This window comes from Aquarana catesbeiana, linkage group LG05 (genome assembly GCF_042186555.1).
Source record: "Aquarana catesbeiana isolate 2022-GZ linkage group LG05, ASM4218655v1, whole genome shotgun sequence".
Taxonomy (NCBI): domain Eukaryota; kingdom Metazoa; phylum Chordata; class Amphibia; order Anura; family Ranidae; genus Aquarana; species Aquarana catesbeiana.
Window position 1 is genome coordinate 91,722,807 of NC_133328.1, and position 20,466 is coordinate 91,743,272.

Sequence of the window (20,466 nt, forward strand, 5' to 3'; positions counted from 1 at the left end):
TGGTAAGATACTTTTTATTTGAGCACTGTTGAGCACATACACATCATTCATCATATTTTGCTCTAACAGGATTATATGAACTCAGATAACTAGGGTCCAGGAGAATAGTGATAATATTTATAGACCATGGACATGTCAATGTTACATTGCTTTGTATTACAATATATAATATTGTTTATATGTTCAAAGAAGCACTGATGTTTGCAAATAACATTTTCAGTTGAAGTCCCCATTCCCACCTAGAGGGGGCCTAGCCAGGCAATTTAGAGGCATTTTTTTATGCACGTTTATTTGCACATTTTCACATATTTGTACGCGCAGTTTGTAGTACAGAAGCACAATTGTGCATTTTTGACCACACAGACTTTTAAACAGATGCCCCTGAAAAGCATGCATAAATATGTCTTTCAAGCATTTTTTAGGTACTTCTTATTAAAGTCTATAGGGCCAAAAAAGCCTGAATCTGCCCCCAAAAAACTCAAGTGCTCTTTCAAGCCTCATGCAACAAGTGACACAATGCAACAAGTGACAACAAGGTGTAAATAGGCTCATTAAGAATAATGGGATTCGTCATCTTGTCACTGTAGCACTTTGGGAATAGTGCAACATAATACTCAGGTGGGAATGAAGTTTAAGGGTCAGTCCACTCAAAAATGATACCTCAGTTTTTGGTAGATGCTGGCCAGTGTTTTTTTCCACTTTTTTTTACCTTTGGAGTAAATGGATAAGAGTTAGAGTCTCTGTTAATTTTAAAATGCTCTCTGGGTCCTTTGAGATTCTTGTGTCAGATATTATCTGCTATCTTTGTCTTTCTGTCCTTTTCCTGTTCTTCCTGGCACTTGTCACCTGGACAGGAAGTAAGTGGACATTTCTCTCTTGTGGCAACAGATGACTATAAAATCCTGACAGTTGTTCTGAACTTTCCTCACCTACCAAGGACAGAAGATGGGGAAATTTTCCCTCACTCCTGTTCTATGTTAAAAGCAAGGAAGTAAAGAAACATCTCCCAAATGGGGGGGACACATGTTCTAAGCTTTTCTGATTCTATCTAAAAAAAAAGTTTGGGTTGGATTTGGGCTTTAAATCACCTAACGGTTACACTTATTTCTGACATATCAATAACAAGTGGGTTCCACTCCATCTGCTGAAGGAGTATAAACACTGAAAGGTGGATGAGAACATCAAACATTCCAAGGGCGGAGGGAATAGAGCTATGAAATGTGGCTGGGACCTGGAGATGCAATAAACTGGTAAATGACTCAATCCACCAGACAACACTTATAGCTGCAGAGTCATTTCTCAGTCTACTGAACCTTTCTTTACCAGATAGACTGTTAAGACTATGGGCTGTGCATATGTTTATTTATGTACTTATTACAGGTATTTTTATAATGCCCACAATTTACGCAGTGCTTTACATATATATTGAACATTCACATCAGCCCCTGCCCTCAAGCAGCTTACAATCTAAGGTCCCTAACTTACATTTTTACATACACATGCTAGGGCCAATTTAAACAGAATCCAATTAACCTACTAGAAAACTTCTAGAAACTGTCTTAAAGCAGAACTAGGGACAGACAAAGATTATATAAATATCCCCTAGATGCTTTACACCACTGCTATTAAATAATCTGTAGACGCTTTTTGAAATATATTTTCTTAGTACCTTTTTCCATGCTTTGTTACTGCATCCTACCTTCATCTATGGCTGCATATGCATTAATGCCTAAAATGCTGATGGCAATACATCTTGCTCTTTTGATATATGCTGCTTCAGTGGCAGAAGGGCTTGGATAGGTGACCATCCAGACAATACATATTAGCTTAGTGACAGAGATTGGTCACCAATCATGGAGGCAGCAGGGATACAGATGGTTACAGCACAAGTGGTAAGCAATTTGCATGTAATCCTCAAACAGCAATTATACACCTGTTTGGCCTCTGCATATAAATCAGTTCTGTACAATTCCTCCAATGCCCAAAGTTTAAAGTAGAATTCCAGCCTAACACTAACTAGATGTAAAAATATCCTCCCCCTTCCCCGTTACCCATGCTTCCTAACCTTTGTAAAAAAAAGATCTGTATACTTTCCTATTTTCAGTTTGCTCCAGTCTGGTTATGTGATCCCCTATGTTAGTGAGCGACAGACGCAGGGGAAAGGTGGGAGTGTCCAATAACGGCTAAAAATTCTGGGAGCCGTGATGTCAATCTTAGGCTCTCATGGCTCAACCGTTGTCGGCGCTCCCTCCTTTGACCTGCAGCCACCGCTCACTGACACAAGGAAGCTGGAGCTGCAAATCACATGACCGCACTGGAGCAGACTAAAAATAGGTACACACATCTTTTTTTACACAAGTTAGGCAGCATAGGTAGCAGGAGGAAGGACTAGGGAGACTAGTTAGTGTTAGGCTACTTTAAATAGGAGTTTAAAAAATCTCCTGTGAAAAAAATGAAAGTCAGCAGCTACAAAAACTGTAGCTGCTGACTTAAAAAAAAAACAGCCTGTCCCACGATCCAGAGGTGTGCTCACCCCAGCCGGTTTCTTTCCTCGGTGCCAGCATCTCAACTATGGGCACCTGGCGTATCGAAACTATATTAATAGTATAGGCATGGGACTTTTAAGGCACAGCTTTTTTTGATAAAATATAACATTTATTCAAAGTATGATAAAATTAAACAATGTTCAGTCTATATTATAACAAACCACAATAAAATACAATTGTATAAAACCAGTCAATCGATATTTACAATGATTGCATATAGTAGTCTTTACAGCTCAATGTGTTTCTCGGACAAGGTCCTCTTCATCAGGAGAATCAATATAGACTTTCTATAAATGCCATCTAGATAGAATGACAAACTTTTAATAAGGACCCCTATGGGTGGTATGTGTGTGTGTGTGTATCTGGGCCCTTGCATCTCCATCCCTGAGGTAATACCATTATATAACATCCTGAATTAAATATTGTTATAACCCCTTCCCGCCGAGCATACGCAGATATGCAGCCTCAGCTTTCGGAGGTTATACTGGGATGATGCCCACAGCTGCAGGCATCATCCCGGTATAATTTTTTAGAGCGGGCGATCGGCTTTCCAGGGATAACAACCAATGCTTCTAAAAAGCCGTTCAATCGTTATCCCAGAGGAGCGGGAGGGGACATCCCCCCCTCCTGCCGCCTCCCACCGCTCTGACCGGGTCGTCCGTCCCACCGGGAGACCCAATCCATGATCCGCCACTTCCGGCGGCTAAAGACAGACTGGCACGAAGCCAGAAATGGCTTCGTTTCAGTCTCCTGAATGTAAACACGGCAGCAACGTCACAACGTCACTTCCTGTTTACTCGGCTGCCAATGGTGCCTGATTTTAAAAAATATACAGTATTCAGAATCGCCATTTTCAGCGATCTGAATACTTTGAAGTGCAAAGGAGGGATTGGAGATCTTTTAGACCCCCAATCCCTCCATAAAGAGTACCTGTCACCACCTATTACTGTCACAAGGGATGTTTACATTCCTTGTGACAGCAATAAAAGTGATTAATTTAAATTAAAAAAACACAATTTAATAATATAAAAATAAATAAGAAAAAAAAAGATTTTTAAAGCGCCCCGTCCCCGTGAGCTCGCGAAGAAAACGCATATGGAAGTCGCGCCCACATTTGTAAACGGTGTTCAAATCACACATGTGAGATATTGCCGCAATCGTCAGAGCGAGAGCAATAATTCTAGCACTAGACCTCCTCTGTAACTCTAACCTGGTAACCATAAAAAAATGTAAAGCGTCGTCTATGGAGATTTTTAGGTACCGTAGTTTGTCGCCATTCCACGAGTGCGTGCAATTATAAAGCGTGACATGTTTGGTATCTATTTACTCTGCGTAACATCATCTTTTACATTATACAAAAAAACTGGGCTAACTTTACTGTTTCGTTTTTTTTTAATTCATGAAAGTGTCCCTTTTCCCAAAAAGTTGAGTTTAAAACCCTGCTGCCCAAATACTGTGTGACATAAAATATTGCAACAATCGCCATTTTATTCTCTAGATTCTCTGCTAAAATATATATATACAATGTTTGGGGGTTCTAAGTAATTTTCTAGCAAAAAATATGGATTTTAACTTGTAAACACCAAATGTCAGAAATAGGCTTAGGTGTGAAAGGGATAATATTATGTTATAATGCGATTATTAAAGTTTGTCATTCTATATAGATGGCATTTATAGAAAGTCTATATTGATAGCTCCTGATGAAGAGGACCTTGTTTGAGAAACATGTTGAGCTGTAAAGACTACTTATTGTGGTTTGTTATAATATAGACTGAACATTGTTTAATTTTATCATACTTTGAATAAATGTTATTTTTTTATCACAAAATGCTGTGCCTTAAAAGTCCCATGCCTATACTATTAATATAGTTTTGATACATCAAATTTAGAGATGTGGTACAGAAGTTGAATTATTTGTTTGATCGGATTATGGGCATCTGGCTGTGACAGCTTGCAGCTTCACAGCCGGGTGCCCACTGCACATTTGGAAGCAGCGCTGTGCATTGTGAATGGTGGATGCAGTCTTCTGGGACACTTCACATGTCCCAGGAGAATGAGGAGAACTTCCGCGTCCGATCAACTAGACAGTCAGCGCAGAAGTGGAAGCGGGTACCTGTCAAAATCGAGTACCCCCTCTCCCCCTACTCCTCATAAGTGCCATTTCCTTTAGAGGAGCGGGGGATGAGTCCTTAAAGTGGAACTTCCCCTTTTGGGTGGCTCTCGGCTTTAGCCTTAAAACCATCTTATACTTCCGGTGATCTTGGGCGTGGGCCATTTTGCCTTTGTTTTGATTGTTTAGAAATTTGAAAGACACTTTAATCTAATGGGTAATAAAAAAAGTGGCAGCATATTTCTTCCTTAGTTTTGAATTATGGGCACCCGCGCCTGACAAACATCCCAGCTGCTGCAGTCCTAGTAAACACTGTTAAGTTATATTATAAGAATGTTATATTGCTGTACTAAAATATGTGCTTTATGGAAAACACAGGTACGCATACTAAAATAAAACTTGATGACATACTTCAAAAGAGAAATAGGAGACATGCCCGGGCATTAAAAAATCACAAAGCAGATTCTACCTAATCTAAAATAACAAAATAAATCTCTGCAATGTTTTGTTTACAATAAGTGCAAAATCTTGTTATAATACCCGCTAAAACCTCTTGTCAATAAAAGTTGAATTAGTTCTAACTATGCGCTCATCCAAACCTAAAAACTATGAATATTTAACAAGTCAGTCTCCGAGTGGCGAACAAGAGAAAGGTGACTATAATTGTAGATTTACATCATTAAACATAATCTGATTCTGAGGATTCGGCTGAAATTGTAAATGAGAGTCTGCCAATTACGGCCCGGACAAAATAACCTGTTTTATCTTCAAAGGAATTATTCCAGGAGCACATAGACTGCATGGTAATCAAGTGCTTACTCTAATTATAAATTAGATTTAATAAGAAGCGTTACAGCATTACAACACAAATAATTCAAACCATATTGGTGAAAACATATCAGGAAAATGAATGCACTCATCAATAGTTTTTGCTTAGATAATTGTATTTTATAATACATCACAGCCTACTGAAAGAGGATTATGTTATATAGAATTTATGTGTTATTTGTATGGGCAGTCTCCTTCCATGTCATAACTTCTTCTTTGTGTTCTCGCTCTCTCCCTGTAGCAGCCACAGACTTATTTCAACAGGATGCTGAGTTTTATAACGCAAAACTAGTCTATAGTCGTTTTTTAAATTATTTTTCTATAAAATTAAGATTTTGTTAATGTAAAGAAATCAGATCTCACCAGGATCAGGAGACATACAGATCTAAATCGATGGAGCACCCATTTATTATATTTAATATAAGGGGGGATTTACTAAAACTGGAGCACTCAGAATCTGGTGCAGCTGTGTACAGTAGCCAATCAGCTTTTAACTTCAGCTTGTTCAATTAAAGCGGTGTTCCAGACGCAATTTTTTTTTTTTAAGTCAGCAGCTACAAACACTGTATCTGCTGACTTTTAAAAAGGACACTTACCTGTCCAGGGAGCCCGCGATGTCGGTCCCCCCGAGGCCGATCCATCGGATCGGGTGCAGGCGCCGCCATTCCAACTAAGGGAAACCAGCAGTGGAGCCTTCAGGCTTCACTGCCTATTTCCTACCGTGCATACGTAAATCGCGTGTCACTTTCTGAATGGCCCCGGCGTCTTCTGGGACACACACAGGTCCTAGAAGGCAGCGGGGGAGAAGAGGAAATGACGCCCTGGGCTGCGGCCGAGTACTCAGTACTTCAGAAAAGCTAAGTAAGAAAAAAAAAATCGAGTGGTGGAGGGGGGTGGTCTTTCCTTTAAGATAAAGTAGTAAAAGTGGGTGGAACTCTGCTTTAAGTTTTGAAAAAACCTAGACGCTGATTGGTTAGTATGCACAGCTGCACCACATTCTGTGTTTTAGTAAATGCCCCTTATAATGTTTCCCCTGGAAATGTACAATAAATGGGGTGATCCCAGGTTGGACATAAGCAGCCCATAGATCATGCAGTTTTCTTTCCTTCCACCCATGGTGGAAGGAAAGAAAATAGTTTGATTCCCCCATCAACACAGTCAATGTTGATGGGTGAATCCCTCCATAGCACTTCATGATGTGTTCTGCAGCCGGGGAGTGCAGGGGACCTTCCCTGCTGGCAGAACAGAGTGGTCACTGCTGGCGGCTATAGCCACTAGCAGCGATCACATGAAATGAATCCGACAGGTTGGTTTCTTTGTGTGAAATCCCTGGTGTTCCTGCTAGTCCCTCTGCTTTCCTATTAAAACTGACCACACTAAGCAGGAAAGCCCACCATGGTCAGTTCTCTAGTTATACTGGGCACTCTGTTCACTCTGCTCCAATGTTCAGATTTGTCCTGACATGCCCCCGCTGCACAGCCATTGACTGGGAAGCTCAGTGTACTGCTGTTTCTCCCCCCCCCCCAGCTGAGAACAGAGGGAATGTAAACACTTATAAAAAGGGAGAGCAAGGTATTTATAATGTTTTTTTTATATCCATACTAAAATGTTTTGTCTTTTATTTCTATTTTAAACTGAATGGGTTGTTTTACAAGGTGATCATTTACAATCACTTTTAAGGGGAACTGCAGACTGCTCACATAATTTGTAATAAAAACATATTTGCCATTCTGAAGCTTCCCTCCAACCACTTTGCACATTATTATATATATACTGTGATTCTGTACTTGCCAAATATGCTGCAGAAATCTCCCTCCACTATGTCTGGCTGCAACCATTTTAACTGTGGTCAGCTGAAGCTGCTGCCTGTTCACTTCCTGGTATTACACAGACACACACCTCCAGCTTTGCAGCCCTGCAGCTCTCATTGGCGCTCTTATGACTCATCCCCCCTCCCTCCCTGGCAAACTCTCACGAGAGTGAGAGAGGGAGCTGTGCATGATGTCATAAGCCTAGGCTTTTTACCAGACAAGAAACAGGAAGTGTAAAAGGTGTTTACTGGCAAAAAAATATTTTACTATCTAAAGTTAAAACAACAAGGGCAGAAGATTTAAGAGATGGAAAGTTGAAAAAATGACTGAAGGTCCGCTTTTTAAGCTTTGACAAAAAAAACCTGGAAGCTGATTGGTTTCTTTGCGCAACTGAACCAGATTTTGCATTCCCCAGTTTTACTAAAATAACCCTATAGTGTATGCTAATCATTGTGTTTCTTTATATTTATGTTAAAAAGAATGGTTAAGTATCATAATGCAATAGCTGTGGAGAATAAGGTGTGGATATTTCTTGATACTGTATCATTCAGAAAAAAAAAAAAATCCTAGAAGCTGATTGGTTACCATGCAGTTGGAGCACATTCTTTGTGCTCCAGTTTTAGTGAATGCACCCTATAGTGTGTCCCCTGGAAATCTACAATAAATGGGGTGATCCCAGGCAGATCTATGAATGTGCACAGAAGTGCGTATTTTGTAGCATTGAGCAGGTGTGTTGTCATGCATCAATGCGTATTTCCTTTGTGTTATTGCGTTATTGAGACACATTTTCAATACGTTTTTCACTTTAGGATTTGGAGTAGATAGAAATAACAGCCATTGGCCAAAGATTGTCAGTCTTTGTCAACACATCAAAAAGTTATATGTGATTTGATACATTAACTTTGAATTCTTTCCAATGCACTAAAATGCTGATATAAACTGATGCTGTATTTTGATAGGAACAGACACTATTTTTATTATGGGGTAGTTAGACATGTGTTTTAACAAGTTACACTTTGTGTTCTAAAATGCAACAATGTAAGGGGCCCTTAAAGTGCTGCTGTGTTTTCGCTACCTTATTAAGAATATTCTAGGAAAACGGAACATCCTACTTATCTATAGTCCTTACCAACACAGTTGATTTTACCTCCATTAGAGCTGTAGATTACAGTGCTAGTCATTAAGCTGATAAAGATGAGTATAACCAGTGGGTGGTGGGTGCAGTGTTTTTTCAAGTGTTACATGAAGCTTGATGAATCAGGGCTAATAACTCTCTATGGGAAAACTTTTGACGTCAAATTTCGATTTAGTTGTAGTCATAGTCTTTTGACTAAAATGCCATTTTAATCATACTTTAGTCATCTGAATTGTTTGAGTTTTAGTCGTATTTTAATCTACTAAAATCTCCAGTACATTTTAGGCGACTAAAATCTAATGGGTTTAGTTAAATAGTAATGCATTATTTAAGCATTTCTGTAGAATTGCCAAACTCAATATATACTCTTGGAGTAAAAATCTGATAATATGTTATTATTTATGGTATTAACGTTTGAAGATGCACTACAGACACATATTTAGCCGTTGTGATTATATAATGTCATTATAAGTAAAACCTAGTTTCATAAACAAAAAGAAATATTGCTTTTTGATAAACAGAAATTCAACTTTAAAATATAAAAAATTCCCCAAAAAATAAACTCTATTGGCTGTAATGCCATTGCACATATTCCATTGCACATATTATTTGAATATATTACTAACATTAAATTGTAAGAAAAAAAAAAGAAAAGCCTTTTTCTTCATTTTTTTTTCTTTCAGAAGCTTAGTAGATGCCCCCTACTTTTGAGACAGAACCCGAACAACTATCAAATAACTAAATAAATAGGCAAACAGGCAACATGAATAATATGAATTGGCCATTGCCTGTTTATTGTTGGTATAAAATTATTTAACAATTATTGCATAACATAGCAACTTTGACTGCTATTAACGAATCCTTCATTAACAAACCAATATTTGCCGCTTCTAACTGCTAACCTTTCTTTGTTTCTTTCTTTCCTTTATAGGTTTCCAACAGAAGGTTCCAGAAAGGATGGATCATGTCACAGGTAAGTAACCAATACATTTAAAGCATCGGTTATTCAGGGTCTGCTCCTGGTCCCATAGATAGGGGACACTAAAGTGTTTGCTCTCCTTTCATTCTTATGTGGTAGGGCAGTGTTAATTTTGACGTCTAATTTCGATTTTGTTTTATGCCCCGTACACACGATCAGAAATTCCGCCAGCAAAAGTCAGATGTGAGCTTTTGGTCAGAAATTCCGACCGTGTGTATGCTCCATCGGACTTTTGCTGGCAGAATTCCAGCCAGCAAAAGATTGAGAGCAGGTTCTCTATTTTTCGGTCGTAAAAAGTTCCTATCCAAGAAATGTGTTCGTCTGTATGCAATTCGGACATGCAAAAAATCACGCAGGCTCGGAAACAATTCGACGCATGCTCGGAAGCATTGAACTTCATTTTTTGGGCTTGTCGTAGTGTAGTACGTCACCGCGTTCTTGACGGTCGAAAGTTCAGAGAATTTTTGTGTGACCATGTGTATGCAAGGCAAGCTTGAGCAGAATTCCGTCGGAAAAACCATCCAAGTTTTTTCTGACGGAGTTTCCGATCGTGTGTATGGGGCATTAGTCAGTCTTTTGACTAAAATGCCATTTTAGTTGTATTTTAGTCATCTGAATTGTTTTCGTTTTAGTTGTATTTTAGTTGACTAAAATCGTGTTCATTTTGTCGACAAAAACATTTTCTTGGGCAAAATTAACATTTTCGTGGGTGAAAGTTTATATTTTTCTGGTCAAACTGCAGTCCGCTATGTAATGCATGCAGCATGACAAGGTTCCCCTTTGATTATTACCAAAAGGGCTGTGGAAAGGATGACATCGCCCTGTGTTCCACAGGTAGTTTCCTTGGAAAATATGAAATTTCCACTTGTTTTTGGAAATCCCACACATGAATAATTTTTTTACACAGCTGCCACGTTTGAATAGAACACAGAGTATATCTAGCAACGATATTTCTATATCTCCCAACTGTCTAGGATCAAAAAAGAGGCACTTTTTAGTTTACATTGTTAGGCAAGATCAGTTATTAACCACTTGCCGACCGCCTCCTGTAGATATACGTCAGCAGAATGACACGGCTGCTAACGTACCTGTTCGTTACTTTTGCCACCATGCGCGCATGCACCTGCCGCGAGCTCCGTGAGACGGGTCGTGGGTCCCGCGGACTCGATCGCCGCAGGGATACCCGCAATCGCCTCACGGAGAGGACGAACGGGGAGATGCTGATGTAAACAGCATCTCCCCGTTCTGCCTAGTGACAGTGTCACTGATCTCTGCTCCCTGTCATTGGGAGAAGAGATCAGAGATGTGTCACACACAGCCCATACCCCCTACAGTTAGAACACATCCCTAGTACTGACTTAACCCCTCCCTGCCCCCTAGAGGTTAACCCCTTCACTGCCAGTGTCATTTAAACAGGAATCAGCGCAAACCAATCAATAAACGCTTATTGCGATTTTTTTTACCAAAAATATGTAGAAGAATACATATCGGCCTAAACTGAGAAAAAAAATTTTTTTTATATATTTTTGGGGGATATTTATTATAGCAAAATGTAAAAAATAATGCGTTTTTTTCAAAATTGTTGTTCTTATTTTGTTTATAGCGCAAAAAATAAAAATCACAGAGGTGATCAAATACCCCCAAAAGAAAGCTCTATTTGTGGGGAAAAAAGGTTGTCAATTTTGTTTGGGAGCCACGTCGCACGGCCGCGCACTTGTCAGTTAAAGTAACGCAGTGCCGAATCGCAAAAAACGCACTGGTCAGGAAGGGGATAATTCCTTCCGGGGCTGAAGTGGTTAATATTCTAAAAAAACGAATTCTGTCATGTTTCTAAATGTTATTTGATGACTGCCACGGGTATCAGCACACCATTTCCTTTTTCATTTAAAATTAACAGTTTTAATATGCTTTCATGAATTAAGAAAAAACAAAACAGTACAGTTGGCCCAATTTTTTTGTATAATGTGAAAGATGATGTTACACAGAGTAAATAGATACCTAACATGTCATGCTTTAACATTCCGCACACTCGTGGAATGGCACCAAACTTCGGTAATTAAAAATCTCCATAGGTGATGCGTTAACATTTTTTACAGGTTACCAGTTTAGAGTTACAGAGGAGGCCTTGCACTAGAATTATTGCTCTCACTCTAATATTCGTGGTGATACCTCATGTGTGGTTTGAATGTTGTTTACATTTATGGACGTGACCTACGTATTCTGTGTGCAAACATGGGGGGATGGGGGCGCTTCAATTTTTAATTTTTTTTATTGTTTATTTTATTTAAAACAAAATAATTTTTACACTTTCCCTTTAATTTATTTTTTTTTATCACTTTTATTCCTATTATAAGGAATGTAAACATCTCTTGTAATTAGGGCATGCCAGGTCCTCTTTACAGCGAGATCTGAGGTCTATAAGTCCCCAGATCTTGCCTCTAGGCTGGAAAGCCTGAGATCGGGAAAACAAGAAAAAAAAACGACCTCGGTTTCCCAGACTAAAATATGGCAGTTCTTCCATCTGCCAGGGACTGGAAGTGAGGACATAATGTTGCGCCTGGCCTCCAAAAGGTCATAGAGATGACCGGGGACCATCTGGTCCTTGGTCAGCTCTATGGTAAACAGCCGCCGCTGGCTGATTCATTCTCTGGCTCACCGATCGCATGGGCGAGCCTGGTAGAAGCACTGGGGGGCAGCAGGAGGGGGACATGCCCTCCTGCTGCCTGTAAAAACAATCAAGAGGCTGAACCGCTATGATTGTTTTTACTGTGCAGAGAATCACCGGCAGAAAAAAAGATATCTGAATGATATCAGATATCTCCACTCACAGTCCATGATGTCATATGACAGCCCGTAGTATGGAAGTGGTTAAATAAATAAATTTAGAGTTCCCATGATCTGATCTGAGGTTAAACATTAGAGGATTGCAAGAACAGATTCGGTAAAGTGCAAGGAGAACAGATTTTTCATTATTCACACAATTCAATATCAGGATGGAATCAGTGCTGTTTTTTCCTTTTGTAAATTTAGCTAAGCATTAACCTGAGCCATGTTTATTCCATCACTTTTAAATGCTAAACATTTATAGATTACCTTTCCAAATACGCCAACTCGCGTCTTGTCTATGTATTGTTCTTTTAATATTGTACTGGAAGAGAAGGAAATCAAGAGAGTTATTCAAAAAAAAAAAGGAATACGTTGCTAATTAGCTGTTATGACATATTATATTTCATTGAAATAAGGTGGATGGTGTTGGTGCAATGTTATTATGGGCCTAGGATACTAGATAGCCCTCTAGATACTACATAGACAAAATACAAGTTGAACTGTATTTTAGCACTCAAATCACTTCAAATGGGTTCCTCAAAAATACAATGCAAATAATGTTACATGCATCAATGCATACATTCCAAAGTATATATAAACACTAAAAAATAACTTCTCTTATTTGCTCCCTTTCGATCTGTTAAATAAATCATTGAAAGTATTTTGTTATATTGGTTCAAAAAAGTGCAAAATCAAACAAAAACTGTCAATCTGCACAGAAATCTTAAAGCGGTAGTTAACCATTGGGCATTTCCCCTTTTTTTTTTTTTGTACCCTGCAAGGTAAAGGCATAATGTGCTAGTATGCATTGCATACTAGCACATTATGTAAAACTTACCTTAGAACGAAGCCCTCCAGCAGCTCGCTGTCACCGCTGACAAGGCTTTCATCTTCACCTGTCTTCCTTCCGGGTTCACGGACTCCATCTGTGTGACTGGCCAGAGCAGGATCCTATGAATCAAAGTAGTTCAATTTGTTCTGCACTCCTGTGACCCATTTTTAGCAGACAGCAAGCTAAAGCCTGCTGTCAGCTGACGCCACAGAGCCGGTCCAGGCACGGGAAAGATTGTTACCATATGGCTGGGATATGCCCTCATTCCTGGACTGGCACCTGGCTCAGCCTCTCAGCAAGCTGCTGAGAGCCTAAGCTGGCTGCTCCCACTCCCTCCACAGACCAGCACTGCAGTGAGCACGGGGGGGGGGGGGGCAAAGCAGAGAGACGGTGGCTGACAGTCACCAGCTCACTGCTCAGGGAGTTGTGAGAACTGAGCAATCGGTGGTGTTTGTTCTCAGTCTTAGAGCCGGCGGGGATATATGCAGCATCCACCTAGGTAAATATGATTTAAAAAAAACATTCCCATACTTCTCTTTTAATATTTAATATAATTTAATATAATAAATTGGCATATTGACTGTAGCCATTCCATTTTTGGGAAACATCTTAAAAATCATGTTGGCACGAAGTGATTCATAGCCCCAACATAGTTTCTGGTTTGCAATAACTTGTTTTTCCTATAATGGAAGAAATGTGCTAACAGTCACCTGTAAGTCAAATTTTGTACTGAAAATAACAGCAGATTGCAGTAAAGCTGACCTGATCATCTAGATCTGCCTTTCTCAACCTTCTAAACACAGAGGAACCCCTGAAATACCTTTCTGGTCCCAAGGAATCCCTGTTAAAAAAAAAAAAAAACTATATCTACAACTCATGATACATTAGTGTGATGGTCAGTGAGAACAATGCTTCTTACACTTATGGTTATTGGGAAGAATTCCCCCCTTACAGATAGTTAAATTGGGAATTTATCTGAGAGGCAGAAATTGCTCATTGCTCATGGAACCCCTAGCAACCTCTGGAGGAACCCTAGTTGAGAAACCCTGATCTAGATTAATTCTTGTACAACCCTATCCAGCTTCAATGCCCAATAGATGGCGCAGTGTAAATTACCTCAGTGCAATCAGTTGATCTCTCTCTTGGCAACTTCCCAGCCCTTTCCTCACTTCATGTAAAAGCTTTGTTCCTTGAAATCCACTTCCACGTCCATCGAATTTTACGACTATTGCACTGTAGGAACTGACCACCACAGTTGTCCAATCGATTTCAAACTTCTCTGACACACTCTGACTTCCTGGGCTGCCATCACTAGAATAGTAACAAAAAAAAGAAATAAAAAATAGACACATCTCTCATAAATAAGTAATACGTTAATAATATAAGTTTGAGTTTTGTTTTCCACAGCACAGTTTCACTTTACCATTTGAGGATAATGCCTATGTTTCATTTTTCCATTGGAGGATTCTGCCTCTTCACCACAAAAAAAAAACAAAAAAACAAAAAACAGCACATGTGCTTTTATGTCTCTGTAGGCAGTTACCAGCACTTATGGTAACCCTCAGTATCCATCCGTGGCAAATGTGTAATTGCCTTTCAAGCCCAGTGTATGTGTGTCAACCCCAGGGCACCCAGTCCCCAGCGCAGTTGGGCTAATCCCTCACATTTATTAGGTGTACCCTGCCAAATATCAGTCTAATCTCAATTGACTCTTGGACATGTGATAATTTAATATCTACTGTCTCATTTCCTGTGTATACATTCCTGGCACCATCTCCCACATTCCCAGCAACATATCCATTGTCCTTGGACTCCATGACAGTGCCCTCTAATAATAAATGTACGTGTAAAAAATCTCAATGTCCTCTTTTTAACTTTCATTGTCCCCAATTCCACTGACACACTTCTCCTGTTTCATTGTGGGTCCTCCCCACAACTTTTGAATTCTATGGACTACCTCAGTGGAGATGGTAGAGAGTGTATCAGCAGTTATGCAGGCCATAGTACTGCTGACACACTCCCCATCACCTCCACTGTTCCCAAATAACCTACTTCAGCTTTAGCTGTCTGTTTTCTGGATGCTGATTTTGACCTCTAATCCTCCTTTATTACACTCCCTGTTTAAACAGTTTGGTTCTCATGCTGCTAATTTATAATTATTCAGTTTTGTGAATGGGTGTCTAAATGCATTGTGAGGAACACTTCTCCACCCCTACCATTTATCCGTATGGCTATGACTATAGACTTTAATGATTTTGTTGCTTAATATGGACAGATTAATAGCTATCATTTGTGAGTCAAATGATGAACTGATCTGCTGGATGTCATACCTTCCCTCTCCTCTCCTGCACATATTTCCCACTTCATACCCTCCACACTCATCTCCTTAAAATACAGACCACATTCATACCCTTCACATGCCTCTCCTGCACATACCTCCCTTGTCCTACCCTCTGCACTCCTCTCTTGCACATACTGCCTGCTATCACACCCTCTGCACTCCTATCCTGCACATACTGCCCTCTGTCATGTCTACCTTTCTCCTGCACATTCTGCTTACAGTCATACCCTCTGTGCACATCTCCTGCACATACTGCCTGTCATGCCCTCCACATTCTTCTCTTGTACATACTGTCCACTGTCATACCCTCCACACTCCTCCTCTGCACATACTGTCTAATTTCATACTCTCTACACTTCTCTCCTGCACATACTACCCGCTATCATACCCTCTGCACTCCTCTCCTGCATATACTATCCATTGTCATACCCTCAGTACTTCTCTCCTGCACATACTGCCTATGGTCATATGCTCTGCATGCCTCTCCTGCATATACTGGCCACTGTCCTACCCTCAGTACTTCCCTCATGCATATACTGTCAACTGTCATACCCTCAGTACTTCTCTCCTGCATATACTGTCCATTGTCATACCCCCAGTACTTCTATCCTGCATATACTGTCCATTGTAATACCCTAAGTACTTCTCTACTGCACACACTACCTGCTGCAATACCCTCTGCACTCCTCTCCTGCACATACTGTCCATTGTCATACCCTCAGTACTTCTCTCCTGCACATACTGTCCATTGTCATACCCTCAGTACTTCTCTCCTGCATATACTGCCCACTGTCATAACCTTTGCACTCCTCTCCTGCACACATCGCCAGCTGTTATTGCATGCACATTATTTTACAGCATATAATATACTGCCCCTAAGATACACTGCTTGTTATATCCCCAAAGCTGGACATTGTGTTGTTGACGTTCTCAAGCCGGAACGCCTGACTGGTCATCACTTCATGGACTACATCCCACTAACCGAGAAAAGGTCAGCACCTACAAGGATGTGCATGGTTTGTTGCTTGAAACAAGATGACAGTGGAAAGAAAATCTGAAAGCAAACCAGGTTTCATTGTCCTGATTGTGACGTCGGACTTTGTGCAGTCCCATGTTTCAAAACGTATCATACCCGGGATGTTTATTAAACCAATATGCAGTGTCTAGTATTACAGTGACTATGTTAGAAACCATGAATCAGACCAAGACAGAAGTACAGTTAAATCACACTTGTTTAACAATAAAAGTAAATAGAACAAACGTAGTCAAAACATAGCCAAAGTTCGGTAACCGGAACGGATAGTCAGACAAGCCAGAAAGTCAGGAAGCCAGGAATCAGCGTAGTGGAACAGCAAGCAGGATCTGGAGCCAGAAGGACTGGCAGCCAAGCAAGTCTTTAACAGGAGCGCAGGAGAAAGTCTCTGTGATGTTGACCAAGGCGAAGGCAGAGATCATCTGGGCTGGACGGCTTAAGTAAAGAGGACTGACAAGCAGGATATCATCAACAGGTGAGTCACTGTGGAGAGATAGGAGCTGGCAATTAGCCGACAGCTGAGCGGCCAGCTCAAAGAAGGAAGGGCTGAGCCCAGCCCTGACAGGCTAGTAATATTGCACCCTTGTTTGGAAAAATGTTAGTGTTTTTGATTACATTATTGAATAAAATGTATTATTATTATGTTATTATTTTTTATAATTATTTATAGTTATTTATTATATTATAATTTATGATTTTGTGTTTCAAACATTTAAATAAACTTAATTGCGCTAGCAAAAAAAAATTTTTTTTTTTTTTTTTTTTCTCCTTTCCTCCCCTTTCTAGTAATGAAAAAAATTAAAAGTGCTTAGGAAACACAATGTATGTATAAACAGTGAGTGCATGAAATACTTATGCAAAAGTGGAAAAATTATGTTAAAAGTCAATAATCATAGGCAAAAGCCACTTATAATCCGTCCATAATAATATGAATCATTTTAAACCAGAAAGAAGAAAGTCCGCTTCATGTGTTTCATCACCACACACTAAGGATTGGTGAGCCAAAATACTTCTGATCAGATGTGCATTGATAGCGGTGAGGGAAGTAATAGATGTGCGCTTACCCCAAATGTTGGACCTCCCCTGTGGCAAGGTCTTATAAACTTACAGATTTCGCCCTCTGCAGGGACAAGCTGTTAATCTCCTGGTCTTGACAGCGTATACCGCCGACTTCCGTATGGCCGGGATGGTCCAACTATTCCAACCTCAGAGGGGGGACTCAGGAATGGAAAAGTCCACATACGGGAGCAAAAGGCATAAGGAGAAAAAAAACTCCAATAGTGTGATAGCGTTTAGGATATTTATTGGTTAAAGCAAACCACAAGTGAACATTAAAAGATCCAGATAAAAAAGTATCATTAAAAAGCCGGCATAATCAAAGGCAGAACGCCCGTGCAAATAAACTCTTCAGAACACGTGATGGCTAGCACTGCGAGGCCACGCCCAAGCCTCGCAGTGCTAGCCATCACGTGTTCTGAAGAGTTTATTTGCACGGGCGTTCTGCCTTTGATTATGCCGGCTTTTTAATGATACTTTTTTATCTGGATCTTTTAATGTTCACTTGTGGTTTGCTTTAACCAATAAATATCCTAAACGCTATCACACTATTGGAGTTTTTTTTCTCCTTATGCCTTTTGCTCCCGTATGTGGACTTTTCCATTCCTGAGTCCCCCCTCTGAGGTTGGAATAGTTGGACCATCCCGGCCATACGGAAGTCGGCGGTATACGCTGTCAAGACCAGGAGATTAACAGCTTGTCCCTGCAGAGGGCGAAATCTGTAAGTTTATAAGACCTTGCCACAGGGGAGGTCCAACATTTGGGGTAAGCGCACATCTATTACTTCCCTCACCGCTATCAATGCACATCTGATCAGAAGTATTTTGGCTCACCAATCCTTAGTGTGTGGTGATGAAACACATGAAGCGGACTTTCTTCTTTCTGGTTTAAAATGATTCATATTATTATGGACGGATTATAAGTGGCTTTTGCCTATGATTATTGACTTTTAACATAATTTTTCCACTTTTGCATAAGTATTTCATGCACTCACTGTTTATACATACATTGTGTTTCCTAAGCACTTTTAATTTTTTTCATTACTAGAAAGGGGAGGAAAGGAGAAAAAAAAAAAAATTTTTTTTGCTAGCGCAATTAAGTTTATTTATATGTTTGTCACTTCATAGATATTTGGAGTTTTATTTGCAGCTGCACTTTTCGTATATATATACCTTTCTATCACGCATTGCTCATTAGCGCAGGTTGATTCTACCGTGTTTCAAACATTATCATACCGGGGATGTCTACTAGACTCTTGTTTGGACAGATTTAAGTGAGTTATTCCTAAGAATTACAGGCCTACAATATAAAACAACAAATTTCCATGCAAAACGCATTAAAAAATCAGACATAATCATACTGCCAGGGAGGTTAAAAGCTTCAACAAAGTTTGCTGAAAGCTCTGCAAATGCTTTGTCAAAGCTTGCTGTTCACACTGCTTTTATGAAACTCAAACCTTTGTGAAACAGGTCTAAGGGCTCGTTCACACGTGTGTTATGAAGAATGGAGCAATGCTCATTAACGTTCCTATAGCATTTATGATGTGCTTTCGACATGTTTTTGTTGTGTTTATGAAGCGTTGAAAAAGCTTGAAGAATGCTTTATAAATGCCCATAAAAAGGTGTTGCTTTTCTATGGGGAGATACCTAAAGGGCAAGTGATAAAGGAAGGCCCGTAGACGTGGTGCATCTGGATTTTGCAAAAGCATTTGACACAGTTCCCCATAAACGTTTACTGTACAATGTAAGGTCCGTTGGCATGGACCATAGGGTGAGTACATGGATTGAAAACTGGCTACAAGGGCGAGTTCAGAGGGTGGTGATAAATGGGGAATACTCTGAATGGTCAGGGGTGGGTAGTGGGGTTCCCCAGGGTTCTGTGCTGGGGCCAATCCTGTTTAATTTGTTCATAAACGACCTGGAGGATGGGATAAACAGTTCAATCTCTGTATTTGCAGACGATACTAAGCTAAGCAGGGCAATAACTTCTCCGCAGGATGTGGAAACCTTGCAAGAAGATCTGAACAAATTAATGGGGTGGGCAACTACATGGCAAATGAGGTTTATTACAGAAAAATTAAAAATAATGCATTTGGGTGGCAAAAATAGGAATGCAATCTACTCACTGGGGGGAGAACCTCTGGGGGAATCTAGGATGGAAAAGGACCTGGGGGTCCTAGTAGATGACAGGCTCAGCAATGGCATGCAATGCCAAGCTGCTTCTAAAAAAGCAAACAGAATATTGGCATGCATTAAAAATGGGATTAACTCCAGAGATAAAACGATAATTCTCCCGCTCTACAAGACTTTGGTCCAGCCGCACCTGGAGTATGCTGTCCAGTTCTGGGCACCAGTCCTCATGAAGGATGTACTGGAAATGGAGCGAGTACAAAGAAGAGCAACAAAGCTAATAAAGGGTCTGGAGGATATTAGTTATGAGGTAAGGATGCGAGCACTGAATTTATTCTCTCTGGAGAAGGGACGGGATATGATTTCAATTTACAAATACAATACCGGTGACCCCACAATAGGAATAAAACTTTTTTGCGGAAGGGAGTTTAACAAGACACGTGGCCACTCATTAAAATTAGAAGAAAAGAGGTTTAACCTTAAACTACGTAGAGGGTTCTTTACTGTAAGAGCGGTAAGGATGTGGAATTCCCTTCCACGGGCGGTGGCTTCAGCGGGGAGCATCGATAGTTTAAAAAAACTATTAGATAAGCACCTGAATGACTGCAACATACAGGGATATACAATGCAATACTGACATATAATCACACACATAGGTTGGATTTCATGGATTTTTGTCTTTTTTCAACTTCACCTACAATGTAGAAAAAGGAAAACTGCGCTAATAGCTAAAAGTAATCAAGCTGCAACTTAAGATGTTATACAACATCAATCAGAAATGCAAAAAAGGGGAAGCTGCGCTAAATGAATTGACCTATGAGGCAAATACCTATTAAGATT

General features: G+C 40.0%; 1 protein-coding gene across 3 annotated transcripts in view; it reads right to left on the reverse strand.

Moving 5' to 3' along the window:
* The window catches only part of DPP6 (dipeptidyl peptidase like 6), a 1,451,270-nt gene that overhangs the window by 26,601 nt on the left and 1,404,203 nt on the right, over positions 1-20,466 (reverse strand). For all 3 annotated transcript variants that reach the window (XM_073629963.1, XM_073629965.1, XM_073629964.1), the window contains exons 20-21: positions 14,184-14,378; positions 12,503-12,557 (exon numbers count right to left, since the gene is read on the reverse strand). In XM_073629963.1, the coding sequence (XP_073486064.1) occupies positions 12,503-12,557; positions 14,184-14,378 (250 nt within the window). The remainder of the gene's footprint in view (positions 1-12,502; positions 12,558-14,183; positions 14,379-20,466) is intronic.